The sequence below is a fragment of the Polypterus senegalus genome, chromosome 2 (assembly GCF_016835505.1).
Source record: "Polypterus senegalus isolate Bchr_013 chromosome 2, ASM1683550v1, whole genome shotgun sequence".
Lineage (NCBI taxonomy): Eukaryota > Metazoa > Chordata > Cladistia > Polypteriformes > Polypteridae > Polypterus > Polypterus senegalus.
The window spans coordinates 266,788,128-266,807,266 of NC_053155.1; the positions used below are offsets into that span (position 1 = coordinate 266,788,128).

Genomic DNA, 19,139 nt, shown 5'->3' on the forward strand with positions numbered 1-19,139 from the left:
CTGTTAAGATGAATATTCTTCCTAAGCTCCTTTTTTTATTTCAAAACATACCAATATACATTAATAAATCGTTCTTTAAGCAATTAGATTCAACAATAACCTCATTTATTTGGAATTCTAAACATCCACGCATCAAAAGAGCGACCCTACAAAGACAAAAGGCAGAAGGCGGCATGGCTCTACCTAACTTCCAGTTTTATTACTGGGGCAAATATACAGTCGATAAGAACCTGGACACAAATAGAAGAACATACACAGGCATGGACCGCAATAGAAGTAAAATCCTGCAGTACTTCTTTGTATTCCTGCTCTGTGCTCCAATAAACACACGTTATCGGCAATACACTAATAACCCAATTGTGCTCCACTCACTTAGAATCTGGAACCAATGTAGAAAGCATTTTAAGACGGAGAAGCTTCTATCTGTGGCACCCTGCAAGAGAACCACCTCTTTCAACCTTCACAAACATATGCAGTTTTAATATCTGGAAAAATTTGGAATTAACTTGCTTAGAGATCTTTATATAGACAACGTCTTTGCATCCTATGAACAATTACATTCCAAATTTAACATTCCAGCTACAAATTTCTTTCACTATCTTCAAATCAGGAACTTTGTTAAACAGAACCTTCCAGATTTTCCTCATCTTGCACCCTCATCCACGCTGGAAAAATATTGCTCAATTTTGAGGATTAGACTCCATCTCTACAATATATAAAATCCTTTTACAATCCCTTCCTTTCAAAGATCCAAGAGGACACTGGGAAAATGACCTCTCAATTAATATATCAGAAAAGGAGTGGAAAGTAGCAATGCAGAGAATTCACTCGAGCTCCATATGCGCAAAGCATACAATTATACAACTCAAAATTATATATCGAGCACATCTGTCTCGACTAAAACTCTCAAAATGTTTCCAGGGCATGATCCAACCTGCGAACGTTGCAACCAAGCCCCAGCCTCACTAGGTCACATGTTCTGGGCCTGCACCAAATTAGCATTATTCTGGACAAAAAATTTGAATTACCTCTCAGACAGCCTTGGACTCACAATCCCTCCTAACCCATTAACAGCTGTGTTTGGGGTTCTTCCAGAGGGGCTTAAAGTGGAGAAGGACAAACAAATTGTGATTGCATTCACTACACTGTTGGCACGCAGACTTATTCTGATAAACTGGAAGAACCCAAACTCTCCTCTTTTAAGTCAGTGGGAAACTGATGTGTTATACTATTTAAAATTGGAAAAAATCAAATACTCAGTTAGAGGATCTGTACAGACTTTTTTCAAAACATGGCAGGATCTAATCAGTAATATTTTAAAATAAGTTTATAAAGCACAGAGAATTTATTAATTTAGGTATTTTTACAAGCCTTAAATTTTACACCGTTTGGCTTGCTCTCTCTCTCAGGGTGGGGATCGATCTGTTCTTAACATAATTCTTTTTTTTGTAAAAACTTGATTGCTATGTATTGATTGTAATAAAATTAATAAATAAAAATTAAAAAAAAAAAAAAACATTAAGGAGCAAGCTTTAAAAAGTGGCAATGGTAAAAATGACTTGAAAAATCCATAACGTCTGTGTTTGACTATACAGACTACTGCAGCTGAAAGTGACTCAGTTTCCCTTTGCAAGTCATTCAAATCCTATATGACAGAGTAATGATTATCTGTCCTAAATTAGGAGAAATAAAAATGAATAAACCAGAGAGACGTGACCTAATAAACAAACATGAATACCAACTGCATGATGACTTCAAATTCTTTACTGTGTGCAAGACTCTCTCAGAATAATAATGTTTGATGCATGACATTGTAGAAAAAAATGTGACAATTGGGTTGCATTGGCAAGCTTTCTTTTTTTTCCTTTTGCCGTTCACGTTTCTGTAAAAAGATTGACTCTATTTCACACGAGTGTTAAAAAAAAATCTTTGAAAGGGACTACAGATGACTTTCTGGTAAGGTAGTTCACTATTTAAACTACCAGGCTGGCAAGTAGCTTACAGTTACAGTATGATAGTGACACCATGATAATTTCAATATTATGCATCCCCATAAATTGTAACCATATAAATTATATTTAGGCTCTTGAACTAATCTGAATAGCCTAATAAAATTACTAAATTCAACTAAAGTATAATGCTAAAATGCTAAACCAAATTCTCTGTTCCTGTATCTTCACTAGTGTAGGCAAGTAAGGCATTATCACTATCCCATCAATGCATGGAGTCAGTTTTTCCAGCTAGGAGGAACTTTTTTTAGAGTGCCAGGAAAACGAACCAACATGAAGTGTATAATCATCTAGTCATTATGGTGATGCACTAAAGAGGACGAGATTTGTGGAGTTTTAAAACAAGTATTAATGTAAGACAAATGTGTTATGACAGTTTGTAAAATTCTGTTAATTAATGGAATCTGTTTAAGGTGAGAAATACGTATTGCATGTGGTGTGAATTAAGTGCATCATTTCATGCTGTCTAAGGACATGGTACAGGTTTGTAGGTTGGGGTTAAGCTGTGGGTGGAGGTAGGAAATGGATGGCAAAAATGCTCTTGTCTCAGGCGACATTTTGTAACGCGCTAGTACTGAGTGACTAACACTACACAGAGCTATGAAGCCAAATTGATTGAGCTGGGACATGCTTACGCCGATGACACCACTCTTGCACCATTAAAACAGAGATACAAAACCAGTAGGAATACAGTTTGGTATGTGATTGAAAGCACATTTGGACAAAGTGTTGAGACTGCACTGTGGATGCCATACTTCACTGAAACTGACCTCATGTTTGTAGAGTTGAATCAGTGAGTTCAACAAACAGCATCCTCAAATTCTCATTACTCTTGCTCCAAAGAGCAACAAACTTCTAAATGCAGAACTTGTTAAACACATAATGAACTTAATAAATTTAACCAGAATTGAGAAAGAGTATGTTATTTTACAAATAATTAGCAAAAAATGACATAAGTGACCAATTAAACAACACATCACCAAGCACTGGACTCCATGCCAAACGCTCTAACATCTTTTAACGTTTGGTGCATCCACAGCTATGTGTGAGAATACATTTTCAGTCATGAAGAATGTTTCATGGACCATAGATGCTTCACGCAGCATGTGCAGAAGGCCCAGCTTGTGCAGCTTGTCTTCAAGAGAGCACTCACTTGCAAACCTATGACTCAGTGAAGGACAGGTTTCTAAGAAAATTTAATCCTGGCACTTATCATCTTCAACTTTTCGAACAATGGCTAAACCTATTAACATTTGTATTTTATGATTACCCTTGAACGATAATGATTTTTAAAATTTTCAGTGCATATTAAAGTGCTCAAGTTCCTATGCAATTTATATAAGGAGATCTTGATGTAGTATTGTTGTCTGCTGTGGCTGTTGCAGGCTGGGTAACTGTGATGTTATTGAACCCATGTGAGGAGTGCTTTGTCTGTGGCTACAGGAGTACTAAGCTGACATTATGTGTGTTTTTAAAAAAGATTTTCTATTCTTATTATAGTGGTGTATTTGTTAAACTAAATTTTACCATGCCTGTTACAGTGCATTGTTGATTAGGCATCTCTCATCTATAGACCCGCATGTTTCAAACCAACAGTCAAACCTCGCCCATCAAAGTTCAGATTGCTAAGATGATGGCCCTGGGTTGGCATATTTATTTCTGTGTGTGTTTATGTGTGTGTGTGTAATTGGTCTTATTTCCAAGCACAGAATGCTTCATTTTACTTGTTTATTCATTTTTGCAAACCACATTTTTGCTTTTGGGTCACTAGACTTTAGAGCAAACAATGATACTACTGAGTGCAGAACAGTTCTCTCAACAGGATAATATTTATCACAGGCAAACCACAAACACCACCAAACAAACAGGCACCCTAGATGAATCTTTGGTGAGTTTCATTAAAATGATGAATCCTAGAAATTAGCAAGCCATCTTACAATGTACAAACATGATGTATGTGCTTCTTTTTTGAGTGCATTCCCAAAGCCCCTCCTAAGGGCTCATTTATACTTCACGCTCAGAACGCGTACGCGTCCGCATCATGGCTGCCACGCGTTCCCAGCGTTCATTTCACGCGTCCTTTGAGCAGGTCCTCAGAAATTAACGCGACGCGTGCGCGAGTTGCAGTACCAGCAAAAAGTCGGGGGGCGCAGTGTGCTAAAAGTCGGAACGTGACGTCAGAGTCTCTGTTTACTATCTACATGTGACAGCAAGCCACTATGGAGATCCTTCGGGGATCGATGTGCTCGCTTTGCTGTTTGATAAATGGTTCAAAGTGTTGAAGCAAAATGCCGACATACAGATGCATTCGTGGTGCTTTTATATTCAAGCGTCGCATATTCCCGATCGTAATGACACGATACATTTTAAAAGTCTCATATACTATCTTTTGTGCCGTCTATTTTTTATTTTTTTACTTTACCTGCTGTCAGGTCCAAGAAGCTCGTAGCGATTAAAAACTGGGATGACGTTTACGACGGTCTGCTTTAATGATAAAGTAAACTACGAGGTTAAAGTGGACAATTCGAGATTAAAGCCGAAATTTCCACTTTAATCATAAAATACACGTTTTCACCGAGTCTTTTATTTTTTTCTTAGTGGCTCAAATACAGCGCTATACATTATGTTGGCGATGTGAAGTTGGAAAAAAAAAAAAAATAGACGGCACTGAGACTTTTAAAATGTATCGTCACATGTAGATAGTTCCCGAATGTAATTCGGTAATAAAAAAAATTAAAAAAGAAGACACTGGTATGTGAGACTTTTAAAATGTATCGTCACATGTAGATAGTTCCCGAATGTAATGACACGATACAGTTTAAAAGTCTCAGTGCCGTCTATTTTTTTTCCAACTTCACATCGCCAACATAATGTATAGCGCTGTATTTGAGCCACTGAGAAAAAAATAAAAGACTCGGTGAAAACGTGTATTTTATGATTAAAGTGGAAATTTCGGCTTTAATCTCGAATTGTCCACTTTAACCTCGTAGTTTACTTTATCATTAAAGCAGACCGTCGTAAACGTCATCCCAGTTTTTAATCGCTACGAGCTTCTTGGACCTGACAGCTGCGGCAAGCAGCAAAAGATCACCACACAGAACAAATTAAATGTCTGATATTCCAACTCTCTGCACATTTAGAATCTTTAGATTCATACTTGATATCACTTTCATGATGAAATGCATTAAAGTGTGTATGTTACATTTTACATATAATTTAATTTAAATAATGAATACTGTTAATAATTACACACATGGGGGTGACACGGTGGCGGAGCAATGGCACTGCTGTCTCGCAGGGAGTTACGTTGCTGGTATTTCTTGCTTGTATTTCACACTGTGCTCCGGTTTCCTTCCAAAGATATGCAGACTTGGGGATTTGGTGCCACTAAAATGACGCTAGTGTATGTGTGCTTGTATTCACCTTTTGATGAGCGGAGACCTCGTCCAGGGATTGTTTCTCAGTCGTGCCCAATGCTTGTTGGAATGGACACATCCCTGGATTGATGGATTTAATCAATAAACATCCTTTTCACAGATATTGCGGTAAGGTGTTATCGGAATTTAATAGGTGTTTTAGGCAATTCACAACACAGAGAAGCCAAACATGTTCTCACCGTGATAATATCTCGCACTGCCACCTGGTGGACTCCTCCAGCTTTACGTAAAGTACGCGCGCAAGTATAAACACTTCAACGCTTGCGTAGCAGGAGCGTCCGCTGCAGCATGCGTCGCGTCGCGTGAAGTATAAATGAGCCCTAACTGGTCATTTTACAAGTGAGAGTAGCAGACTTCTTTGTTAACCTCTACCCCAAAAGTTGCTTAGCAAAAAGCATCAGAAAACAATTTTAAAAACAGTTGGTTGACAGTATTTTCATTACCATCTGGGGGGTACATTATAGGTGTCAGCATGTACACAAGCAAATGATATAATTATGTCAGGTACAAATTTATTATTCTGAATCAATCAAAGTTCTCTGTCTGATGACCTCAGTCTGTGTCTGAGGTTGGTGTAAGAGGTAGCAAGTTTAATACACATTTAGTAATTAATGAGTGATTTGAAAGATATAAAGTACAAAGAATTTAAAGTCCTACTTATTATTACTTATTATTACTTTTATTATTTTTGGGAAAGACTCATAATTTAATGATGTCTTAAAATTAAGTTTACAATGATCTTTGTGCTATGCTGCTTTTGGGAAAAAAACCTTATCAAAAAACATGAACAACACTAATCAGCAATAATAGTAGGTATAGCAATTTTAAGAATTTTGTAAAACAGTATTTTGCCTAATTAATTTAATTGCAACAAATATATCAAGAAAGACCAGTATGAAAATAACATTCCTATCCGAGAACAAAAAAGTCCCAGATTCCGAGATTCAGAAAAAATATTGAAACCTTTCAGGAAAACTTAATTCATAACATATGTTAGGGGTCGTTTCACGTGCACCTTATGAGTTTTAAACTTCGTGAAGCATTTAATACAAGTGTCTCAAAAGTGTGGCTAGGAAGCACCATCCTTCCACCCCAGGACGAGACAGGGCGCTGATGCCAACAGTATTGCCTCTTTCCCCAGTAACATCAAAGGATGATATGTAGCTCCACCCCGCGCCCCCAAGAAGACTCATCTCCTTTTGGTGCCATAGCTATAGAAAACAGCAGAGACCCAAGCATTAAGAACTTGACCAGCAAAAAAGGAGGACAGACTTCATCCATATCCGATACAGAATGGGGCTAACTAGACCCAGTTTTTGTTTTCATGTAACTGCTGCACGGCTCTATTTCTGTTGATTAAACAGGATGACCTGGATGGCACCCCAACTTTTAGCCTTACCTACCACTGTCTGTTCCCAGCCAAGTTACACAAGGTATAATAAATATGAACTTACTTAATACTTGCACTCTGAATTCCACCAAGAAGCTACTGTTGGGTGTTTGAAACAAGAGCAAATGCTGTCCAGCTTGTTTTTTATCAGCTTCAATAATCATGAAGGAAAATGTTGTTCTGAAGGAGAAAATAGATAACATAAATGTTCATTTCATTAATTGTTTAATGTGAGATTGGTTATGTATACATAAATGATGAATTTTCAGTAGAGACCAGCCAAAACCTGTTTTATCAGTTGCTACCAAATCCAAAACAAATACAATTTTATCTATAATGTAGGTACTTCTGCAGAAAACTAAACCATTACAAAATGTTTGTAAGTACTTTTGCCTGAAACAGAAGCTGAAACTTACAAGTCCCATTCCCATTTTAGTTCTGCATTTTAGTTACAACCAGAGCATTGTTTTTTTCAGGTCATAGAACTTTACCAGCCTTACCAAAATAATAGGTGAATTTCAATATTGAATTATTTCACCCTGTCTATGTGATGACATTTCCAATCTTGCAATACACAGCCGATGTCAAGACTAATTTTCAACCAAAGGAAGAAGTTTTTAAACATTAATGCACATTTCATCTTTTAACGCACCTGTATTAATACGAAACTCTGGATATTCTCTGTTTTAAATATTTTGAACTATTTATGAAAAGAATTAAAAAGTATTGGCTTACATAAGCATATTGTCAGAATATTATCGGATAACATTTTCAAAATTTTGTTTAAATTTGAATTAAAATATGAAACTATTACAGTTGGATTAATCTTAACCAATTTATTAGCAAAGAATGGTACAAAGAAAATCCTTAATACCTGCTTTTGTCAGTAATGCACTCTGATACGGCATCTCTGTGCCTCCAAGAGCAGTTTACATTTTCATATCCATTCAGTGTCGCTTGGATCTCAACAGTATCTAGAAAGTCAAGTTCTATTTCACTAAATGTCTTTCCTATTTCACTTTCATCATTTCCGATGCTTCCCATGAGACTGCATGAGATGTTCATTAATTCCACCCTACGGTTGGCTGCCTACATGCAAAAGAACAAAATGAAAAAAAATCTGAAAACAACAGATGTTATGCTTATATTCTGTAACTTATCCATTAGAGTTAATTTAGATAAATGTATATTATTTTTAGCACTATTTACAGAAAAAGAAGCCATGGAGAACAAATATATCAGCACCATTGCTAGATTTCAGGGTTGGTACAAATTAAGCACACAGGACAAAAGCTCATAGAGAAAAGTATGTAGTGACAAATGCATATAGGAAAAATAAATAGAATGTGCAGCTAGTAAACCACACTTGGTATGGCACTACAAGGAAAACTATCAAAACAAAGCACATAACAGGATGACAAACACTATACACAGTGTCAGGGATGCCAGGGGCCATGACCCGGCCGGGACGCCAGGAGGGACCGGAAGAGGGTCAGAGCCCTGCCTGGATCACGTGGGGTTTGCCTTCCGGGTTGCTTTGGGGGCCACGGGTCAAGGGCATGGAAGCCCTTCCCTGTAGGAGCCCGTGGTCACCGCCAGGAGGCGCCCCAATGCCTTGGGGACTTGTTTCCCCAGCACTCCTGCCACACCAGGAAGTGCTGGGGAAGATTATGACGGCGCCGGAGAGCAGCCGGGAGGACAGCCGGCACTTCCGCCACGCTGGGGCGTGGCCAACGAAGGTATGCCGGGAACACCAGGTGCTCATCCGGGTCAGCTATAAAAGGGGCCGCCTCCCTTCATTCAGGGCTGGAGTCGGGTGGAAGGAGGACGAAGCAGTGGAGAGTGGAGGCGGCCCGAAGAAAGGCATTGTGGCCAGGACTTTGGGTGATTTGGGGTTTGTGCACGTGACTGAGGTCTGAGTGACCATTGGCTGGGGTCTTAGTGACCCGTTATTGTAAATATATTGTGTAATAAACGTGTGGTGGTTTTACAACAACATGTCCGCCTGTCTGTGCCCGGGTGCCGTTCACAACAGATAAAGAGAAAAATGAAAATTAAGTCAATTAAAGTGTAAGTACATGGCACAATTACTAGTATAACATTATGTTAAAAACATCTAAATGCAACACCAATAGATATATTGATATTAACTGGTGCAGACAGCAATTAAGCTTGACATGTCTTGGCCACCTAGCTCTGGAGGGAAAAATATCCACAAGCTTTTCAAAGACAGCACACATGGCATCACAAAGAACTAAACTAAAGGTTAATAATATTTTTGCATACACATATTTCTTGTCATTTTTGTAAGTGTCCAGAGAAATTCTTCTTCTCTTCTATAATTCATGATGATTGGGATTTATAAAGGGGAAGTACATGGAACTTTGCTTTCCCACAGTTTTATGTATCTAAATTTTTTGTGCGTACGCACATTTCTATTTTTGCCTGTATGCCATGTTTTAGTGTGAATTCTATGCATGGCATTATACATCAGTCCCCTGATGAACAATTTACTTCAGAGAAACTTAAAAGTTATGAAGAATATCACAACTAAAGAAACCACTGGGTTGGAAAAGGAATGTATATGAATCAGGCATAAATATTTCACTAAAAGAGGGGCTGAAAGGTTATTTTGTAATAATTATCCACAACTATAATATATATTTAACTGTAAGTTAATGCATAATGGAATATCCTACAGGGAAACTAAGGAGGACAGAAAATGTCTGGGTTTAGATAGATAGATTGATAGATACTTTATTAATCCCCAATGGGAAACTGACATACTCCAGCAGCAGCATACTGATAAAAACAATATTAACTAAAGAGTGATAAAAAGGCAGTGCAAGTTAAAAAAAAGGCCAGTTGGAGAGTGCGAGGCAGGTATAACAGTATACAATCTTGTATAATGTTAACGTTTACCCCCCCGGGTGGAATTGAAGGGTCGCATAGTGTGGGGGAGTAACGATCTCCTCAGTCTGTCAGTGGAGCAGGACGGTGACAGCAGTCTGTCGCTAAAGCTGCTCCTCTGTCTGGAGATGATACTGTTCAGTGGATGCGGTGGATTCTCCATGATTGACAGGAGCCTGCTCAGCGCCCGTCGCTCTGCCACGGATGTCAAACTGTCCAGCTCCATGCCTACAATACAGCCTGCCTTCCTCACCAGTTTGTCCAGGCGTGAGGCGTCCCTCTTCTTTATGCTGCCTCCCCAGCACACCACTGCGTAGAAAAGGGCGCTCGCCACAACCGTCTGACAGAACATCTGCAGCATCTTATTGCAGATGTTGAGTGACACCAGCCTTCTAAGGAAGCATAGTCGGCTCTGTCCTTTCTTGTACAGAGCATCAGTATTGGCAGTCCAGTCCAATTTATCATCCAGCTGCACTCCCAGGTATTTATAGGTCTGTACCCTCTGCACACAGTCACCTCCAATGATCATGGGGTCCATGAGGGGCCTGGGTCTCCTAAAATCCACCACCAGCTCCTTGGTTTTGCTGGTGTTCAATTGTAGGTGGTTTGAGTTGCACCATTTAACAAAGTCCTTGATTAGGTTCCTATGCTCCTCCTCCTGTCCACTCCTGATGCAACCCACGATAGCAGAGTCATCAGCGAACTTTTGCACGTGGCAGGACTCCAAGTTGTATTAGAAGTCCAATGTATATAGGCTGAACAGGACCGGAGAAAGTACAGTTCCCTGCAGTGCTCCTGTGCTGCTGTCCACAATGTCAGACCTGCAGTTCCCGAGACGCACATACTGAGGTCTGTCTGTAAGATAGTTCACGATCCATGCCACCAGGTATGAATCTACTCCCATCTCTGTCAGCTTGTCCCTAAGGAGCAAAGGTTGGATGGTGTTGAAGGTGCTAGAGAAGTCCAGAAACATAATTCTTACTGTACCATTGCCTCTGTCCAAGTGGAAGAGGGATTGTTGTAGCATGTAGATGATGGCCTCCTCAGCTCCCACCTTCTCCTAGTATGCAAACTGCAGAGGGTCGAGGGTGTGGCGGACCTGTGGCCTCAGGTGGTGAAGCTCTGTGGTCTTCATCACATGTGATGTTAGTGCGACAGGCCTAAAGTCTTTCAGCTCACCAGGACGTGATACCTTTGGGACTGGGGTGATGAAAGATGTTTTCCAAAGCCTCAGGACTCTCCCCTGTTCCAGGCTCAGGGTTTTTCACAATCTTAAAATTATCTAATTAATGTAATAATAGAAGATGGGGACTGAGGGGATCATCATAATTGTTCAAAAATCACAAATACCAAGGGACTAAATGTAAATATAAATGAAAAATCACTATTTGATAATTGTGAATTGTGAGCCTATTTGTGATAACATACATGCAGGTTTTTTAACTCAATAAATATACAGATTACTATAGTAATCTTAGTGACTAGAACAGGTGCACAGAAGAAGAATGTGCTATGTTGGTGCCTCAGGGAGCCCAATCATATATGGTATTCACTCAATATGTTAATGCTAGTTAAGGCCTGTCAAGGACTCTCAAGGCAGAAGCCCACAGTTTAGATATGGCATCAACTCCGTGCCAAGAAGGATGCCCCCTGCTCCCTTCAAAATGGACCGCAGTCATCAATGACCTCAACTGAAAAACTCAACAACTATTGCGCTATTCCCAATGACTTCTGTTCTGCTGTTTTTGTACATATAAACATTATACTACAATATGTACTAGTAGTGAATGCTGCATTGTAAAGGAAGTTAAATATATCTTTTCTTTCCTACCACTATGTCTCTTGTCTTAATATTTCCGCCATGGTTACCGAAGGTTTATATATACAGGTTCAAACTATGAGCTGTATTTTAACAAAGAACACATTCCCAAGGAGCATGTGCCCCCTAGATGGGCACAAGGGAGCTGGAACCAGTCCAGCATGTTTTGAAGAATGTTGAAGGAAAACCAAGACATACACACAGACAGGGCAGAATGTGCAAACTCCACTCAAACCCAGGACACTAGATCCATGTGACATTAATACCACCTACTGCACTGCAGTGCCTCCCAACAAAAAATGTCATTTGTATTTTGTTGAGTTTACTGTGTACTGTATATTTTAGTCAACTAGAGGCTGAGTTGTGTAATAGGGAAAGCCCTTAATCTGGTTATAAGGCATTCCCTGCACCACTATGTTTAGCAACTATTTATGCATAAACAGGTAAATAAGTAAGTAGTGATTAAATACTGCATAGAACAATACAATAGTGTTTATTTGATTCTGGACTGTGGAAAGAATTTTATTCTAATTTGATCTTTCAGACATTTGAGATATATGCAATTAGTGATACAAATAACACATTAAAGTAGCAAACACATTTGGATTTACTATTAGCTTCTTTTATTGCAGTTTTACTTTTTACTTGTTTGTAATGAGGTATGGCAGTGGACCATAATGATTTTTTTTAATTGAGTCAACACATAACATTTTTAGTGGTCTACAACAGTTTTAGCTTTTTGGAAATTTATTTGGCTCCTACATTTTTTCAGTTCAGGAGACACTGCCTATTAGTGAACTTTATTTTCATTTGCAGTGCTGTGTAATCCAGCAAAGGCAATGTGTGACCCCCTAGTGAGGTAGAAAGAATAAGTGTGATAAAAGTGAAATGTATTTTGTTACTAAGGTTTTGGTTTAAGAGTCGGTGGTGTGCATGTATTTTTGTCTGAAGCCTAGCCAGATGTTTTGATGAGGTGATTCAGGTATGGAGATTAGCTCTCTAGTTTTTAATTGAAATATTTAAGTAGATTGAAAAAGGATCCCACGTACACATTTCATAACAAGATAAAAGTACCAAGAAAACTGTACTGTCTGTGACAGAAAGGAAGCAGAACTAACTGAAGTTTGTTTTAATTAATTTGAACTGAAATCAAATCTATAAAATACTGTAGTATACAAATACAGAGCATACCTGTTGTCTTTGAATAAGATCAGGTTTTGTTTTCTGCATGTGTGAAATCATGAAGCACTGAACACTTGTATCTGCTTGAAACACATACATCTTTGTAGATATCACCAAATAGGCTGCAACTAGGAAGGAACAGAAAAAAAAATCATTTCAAAACGTAATAGACAGTATTTTCACTATGAGTAACAGTTATTGTTCCTAAGTGGTTATGAAAATGTTTTGTAAACTGCATTGTTTTAGAAATATCAAATTATAAATTAATGCATTTGCATCATAAAACCAGTTAATGAGGTTTTTAAAGATAAAGCAAAATGAATCCCTATCACCAGACTCGCTCCTCAATTTCTTAAATTTCCTGGCAATGCAGTTAGTAACTTCTATGGTCAGTATGCATGTGAGTGAGATGGACTTCTGTGCATCCAGAGTCTAAATATCTTCATCATTTTCAGATTTACAGTTTCATTTCCATTTTCAGTTTTGGTAAATTTCATGCACTTAATTTTCTTTTTCATTTTAATTCCATGCTCTTAATTACCAATGCTAATTTCTATGGGGTGTCATTTATTAAAGGATTCACTCTTTCTAGAAGCTTTTACTTAAGTTGGAAATTTGAACTAAAAGTGAGACATTTGCTGTATAAGCAAGACATTTGCAATATAAGTTTTTTTTTTGCTACTTTGCACAATACAAACATTTACATTTAAGAAAAACACAACATTTTCACATTTGACATTCTCTAAATGATGGAAAAAAATTCTACTTCAAAAAAAGGAAGGAAGGCACTGTTTTTCATGGGACTCTTTTTATGTTAACTTCAAGTGCTTGTATGTTTACACAGATATAATCTTATTCCATTTCAGAATTGTGTGCAGCAGGGGGGCGCAGAGCTTGTCATGGTGGGACTGAGTGCAAGATGGAAGACAACTGTGTTTTGTTTATGTGCAGACATCAACAGAACCAATTTGGAGTGACCAGTTAATGTAACATACATGTCTTTGGAAAATGGGAGACAAGTCCATGTAGATATGAGGAATGTGCAGGTTTTACAAAGACAATACTAGGGTGCAAGATTTGAAGTGAAGACAATAGATCTGTGAGGTAGTAGTACTAACTACTGCACCACCATGTCATCCCATGACAAGGCTCTCACTTTACAATAAGTCCCCAGTTTTTGATGTTAATTTCTTACATTCATAGTCTGTTATTAATTTCACATACTTATTTCTGTTGTTAGTATCATGATTTTCTGAGTTTTATGCACTTGTTTTTTCTTGTACAAATTTTGTTTTTGTTTTTTCCCTTTCAGGACCACTATATGGATCATCCAGACAACCATTATGTGAGAGGCAACACCAAGCCTGAGTAATGAGAAAGGCTATGCATTGCTCACATGAAGCTATTCTCCATGTCAGCACTCAGAGTTGTTTTATATCAATATCTAAAAACTCTAAGTACTCCAAAATCAGAAAAACACTTTGATTAAATTAAATGAAACTTGGTGACACTATACAAAAAAGAAAATTAGCTGACCTGTGTTTTGTTTTTTTTTTTAATTGTCAATATTTGTTGATAATATTGTTGTAGAGAGTGAGCTATTCTTATGCACCACTTTCTTTTTTTTCTGTCTCAGTGCTGAGAATTGGAGCTTGCAGTTCATGCAAATGAATGGCGTTGTCACAACTGCACCAAGCGGTAGCTGTAATCGCACAACCAATGTGGGCTGGTTTATGCAAATGAGCGCCACTAACAGAAGTGAAGTGGAAGGAATAAAGTTTGGCAAAGCTCAAAGAGGACATGTCGGGCACGTTGCTTCCTTGGATATACACAATACTTACTCCCTGTCTGTCTGCTTCTTCTTACATATGAAATGCATACAAATGTGAAGGCGGGAGGCTGGCCCCCATGGATTCTTCAATGCCCATATTTACATTTACTTCAAACAAAAGGGGGGAGGGGGGATTTGAAACAGGCCTTTGGTGGTGAAATGCATGCAGTATGTCAGAGAATTAGGGTGTTCCCATAAAGGTCAGACTGCAATGTATTGGTAACTTCAGTTCACAAAGCAGAAGCTGGAAAGCACCAGTACAGCGTATCGGTCCATTTCAAGCCCTTTGTACACCACAAGCCTGAAGCAACAGAATGTCTTGGTAAGTTTAAACTGTTGCACCGCTCAGTAAAAGGGTCCCCCACTGACAGAGCATAGTATAGGTGCACATTGTACATAGTTTACAATAATATTACTTTTCTTCTGCTGTGTTCTGTATAATGCTTAAAAGGTTCAACTCATTCCATGAGCCACATAAACATGCAGCCTGTAAATGGCAATGTTGTATGTAATAAGTTAACACTTTCAGGGCTGATGTCGACTTTTGTCAAAAGGAGGAGTTGACGATGGTAATCGACTGTAAACTGTGCCAAAAACAACCGTTCTGTTTTAGTTGGACTCTCGTTGCTAGAAGAAAAGTGTTGACCGAGAGTTCCTGCACTCCCAAGATTAGCAAAAAAAAATGGCACCGACATCTGGCGAGAGATCAAAGCGAATGCGTAAAGCAAAACACCCCGTGGATGACGATTTGCCAATTATCTCTGAACTGGACTATGACTTGTCAGACTTTGATACAAGTGATCGAAAATGAATGTGAGGTTCCAGCTTCAGCTGATTGGTCCCCAGCCAATCGTTATACTGACAACGTTCGCCAGGGAGGACTGCCACTTAACAATGATAAGATGTAGAAACCAAACTGCAGTGCACTGACACTTTGTCCCAGCCACACAAAGACCGCCTGGCAGCAAGCCTGCCACATATTCTTGGCAAACTGGCAGCCACAGCATGCAGCAACAGATGTTTTATGTTGATTTCTGTTTGCTTTTCAGAAAACCATGTTTTTTGGAAAAAATATTCAGCCCTCAAAGAGTTAAAGTAAACCACAACTCAGTATATATTGCTTTTAATCTAAACCCTCCAAAACTTTTAAAAAAGTTTATTTATACCAAAATTCCAATTATTCCTATTAATTACCTGTTTGAATTCAAAAGAAAACAGTTTCCTGAAAAACAGTATTTCCCAATGACTACCAACAAAAGCCAAAGTCAGTCAGCAGGAACTGATCTACAGTATAAATGTTTTTCTCCTGTATGTAACATATTCAAGAATAAGGAGCTCCATTGAACAAATAAAATTAGCTATACATAAGTTTCATCAAAAGAAAAGTACTCCTGTAGTTATCTAGTGCTACTGATATATCCGATTAACCAAAGCCACTTTAACAAAGGGCCATTTACTGAGCGAATCCAGATAACACAGCTAACGATATTACAAGGTTTGCATAAGCTCCTCATTAGTGAATTGTTTCTTAATCTTACAGAAAGAATAGCAACGAGGCTCCCACCACTTGCAGCATATTCATGAAATAATTATAAAGTTGATCACTGCCTACAATTCAAATTGTTTTGTTAACTGTTATTATCATTGAGATTGTATTATTTATTGTCCCTTCGAGAGCAAGTCATTTTATAAAACATGCAGGAATATAGCACAAAGCAAGAAGTTACAGAAGCAAGTGTGGTGGTTCTGAGAAATAAATGTTATTGTGCTTCTAAAGAATATAAAATTTGAATACTGGAAGTTACAAACAATCACTCTGACACATGGCAGCCGGAAAACTCTTTCTTTATCAGCTATATGATAATACTTATAACCTACATGTTCACAGTAAGAAAATAGATTATTAAAAATAAAGAGGACAAACAAAACAAAAATAGGAATTCTAGTTATACCACATGTATAGGCCTAAACTGCATGAGACCTTTGTTGCCCAATTGCCTAAGCCACATAATTGCAAAATAATAAACAGCCAAGCCCTGGAAATAAACATGTATTTTTAGAAGTTTAGATTCAAGCTGATTACAAACTATAAAAGAAAGATGGCATAGTTCTTGATGGATCTCACTCTTGTAACTGAAAGGATACCTATCAAGAGTATTTGTGTGACTTTGATCATCAATATCAAAATTCTGAGTTAGGGACTCTCAGCAATCCATTTTTGTCCACTTTTTACTGTGCCATTTCAGTTTCTTAAATATGTTTACATATTACCATTATTCTAGCAACATGAATTTGGTTTTTAGCCTGGGTATGGTGGCTACCATGCTGTGTCAGTCCTTGCCTGGCAGCAGCCATGTTGCTTATCCCGTGGTCAGCCATGTGACCCAGGAGTCTCATAACTCATTTTGTAGCCAGCCATGACCCATCTACTGTATATCAGTTGCAGTACACAACTTCTATCAGCCTAGCTTTGGATTTCAAATCTCAAAGCAATTTCTCTTGGTGGTTGTTAGTGGCAAGTACGAGAAATCAGTATTAGGACCTAGATTTGATGATTGTTTTTACTTGCTTTTAGTGGTATTTTCGACTGACTGTCCATTGGCTTTATATTTAGCCTGCTCAAAATATTCACACAGAATGAGCGAGAGTGAAAGAAGCTACAGATCATGCTCACTATACCAAAAATAAGCAAAACAAAGGATGACAGAAGGAAAAAAGGAATATGAATGGAATGGTAGCTGACAGCGAAGGAGAATAACCAATAGGGATTTTTTAAGTAATAAAAAGCTGCTACCAATAATTTTCTTCCCACATCGAGGAGTTATCTCCCCATCTCCACTTAGTTTGTTCGTGATGAAGATTCACCACCTTAACTAATGGCTTAGAAGAGAGGTGAGTGTCTGGCTTCTGTATTTTATTCAGCTAAAGATTCCACACATAAATTCATCTGGTGTTTTAACAGAAAACCACTCATTCCCAGAGTGCCAGTTAGAACATTGTGCAGTGAATGTCAGCCAGTAACGAATACTGTAACTCCTGTGTACATAGGTAGTGTCTATCAGCAAAATTTGCAAAAGCTTTTTCTCAAGTGAACATGCTATGTTCACCAATGACCTTGTTCAGAAAATACTTTTTTGAGAATTTACCATGCATCCAGTTTAGAAAAACATTTTTTTCCTCAGTACCCCGTGATTCTTTCTGAGGCTATTGTGACGTCACAAAAGCATAACATATATGCACAGAACTTTCTGAAACGTGTACTGTAAGCATATTCCACCTCTCATTTCAAATCAGTGTCTGAATTGCATTGTGCATTCGTGATGTCACTACCGATCTGTACACCAGCTGATCTCACATGAATTAAAAAAAAACTTGCTGTGTTTTTATGTGAGGTGTACATTACCTGACAATAACGAGAATATTATGAGTGCTGCCATCAAAAATATAACACTGATCCTTGGGTGCTCACTTGCTCACTGCTGATGATGTCTTATGTCGGCTGAATATGTGCATAATTAGCCACATAGTGTAGCTCTGAATTAACACAAGCTTGAAATGAGCACTCCACCTCCCCAAGTCAGAAAACACATTAGACCCTGTAATATAATAATGAAGAATGATTTATTATCACAAGGCATCTCTGTCTTCTTCATGCAAGAAAAGCGTGCAAAGCATCTGCACTGAATGAAATAAAAATGACATCCTAGATGTGCTCAGAGCCATAATTTCAAACAGTGGAGAGAGACAGTCCTGCTCCACCACCACTTCATGGTACAGCCAATGTGTGCCCTCAACACTGGAAATTTGTGAGCACAACTATATATACACTACTGGACAAAAGTTTTGGAGCTCCTCAGTTTTTATTTAAATGTAATTAGTCTAAATGCAATGAATGACTTAAAATGATGCAAAGTTAAGCAGTAAACTGGCAGAGGTTTAAATTGAAAGATGAGGTTAGCAAAAACTGAAAACAAAGAAAAACAGAAAATTGCAAATTGGCCTTCTTCAGGGAACAACTAATTGGTTACAATCTAGAGCAATTAAAGCAAATTATCTCTGTCTCTCTCTGTAATACATACTCGCAAACCCCCGCGCCAGCCACTTTATGTCTCTGTCGGTCACATATGGGTAAGCTGATGTACAATTTAAACATTGTTATTTTCATGGGAACTGTTAAATATGCATAATAGAACTAACTATTTCACATTACAGTGAGCAATTAACCATATTTAAAAATAGTAAAACTTAGTAAATTGAAATAAAATTATGTTTCATGTTGCGTTAGAGGTATTCGTTGAGTTATCCGTTTTCATTCTGTTTGGCTTTGAAATTAACACACAAACTGCGGTGGGTTGGTGCCCTGCCTGGGATTGGTTCCTGCCTTGCACCCTGTGTTGGCTGGGATGGGCTCCAGCATACCCCCGTGACCCTGTGTTTGGATTCAGCGGGTTGGAAAATGGATGGATGGATTAACACGCAAATACTTTTTAAACTTCTGTCTTTGATATTTCCATCTTTCTAAACTATTATCGTTGACAGTTCTTCACATGTTGTTTTATTA

The 19,139-nt window shown here is 38.2% G+C and overlaps 1 protein-coding gene across 1 annotated transcript in view; it reads right to left on the reverse strand.

Moving 5' to 3' along the window:
• The window catches only part of flt3 (fms related receptor tyrosine kinase 3), a 127,758-nt gene that overhangs the window by 58,538 nt on the left and 50,081 nt on the right, over positions 1–19,139 (reverse strand). The window contains exons 2-4 of the mRNA XM_039745500.1: positions 12,757–12,875; positions 7,711–7,925; positions 6,901–7,016 (exon numbers count right to left, since the gene is read on the reverse strand). Of these exons, the coding sequence (XP_039601434.1) occupies positions 6,901–7,016; positions 7,711–7,925; positions 12,757–12,875 (450 nt within the window). The remainder of the gene's footprint in view (positions 1–6,900; positions 7,017–7,710; positions 7,926–12,756; positions 12,876–19,139) is intronic.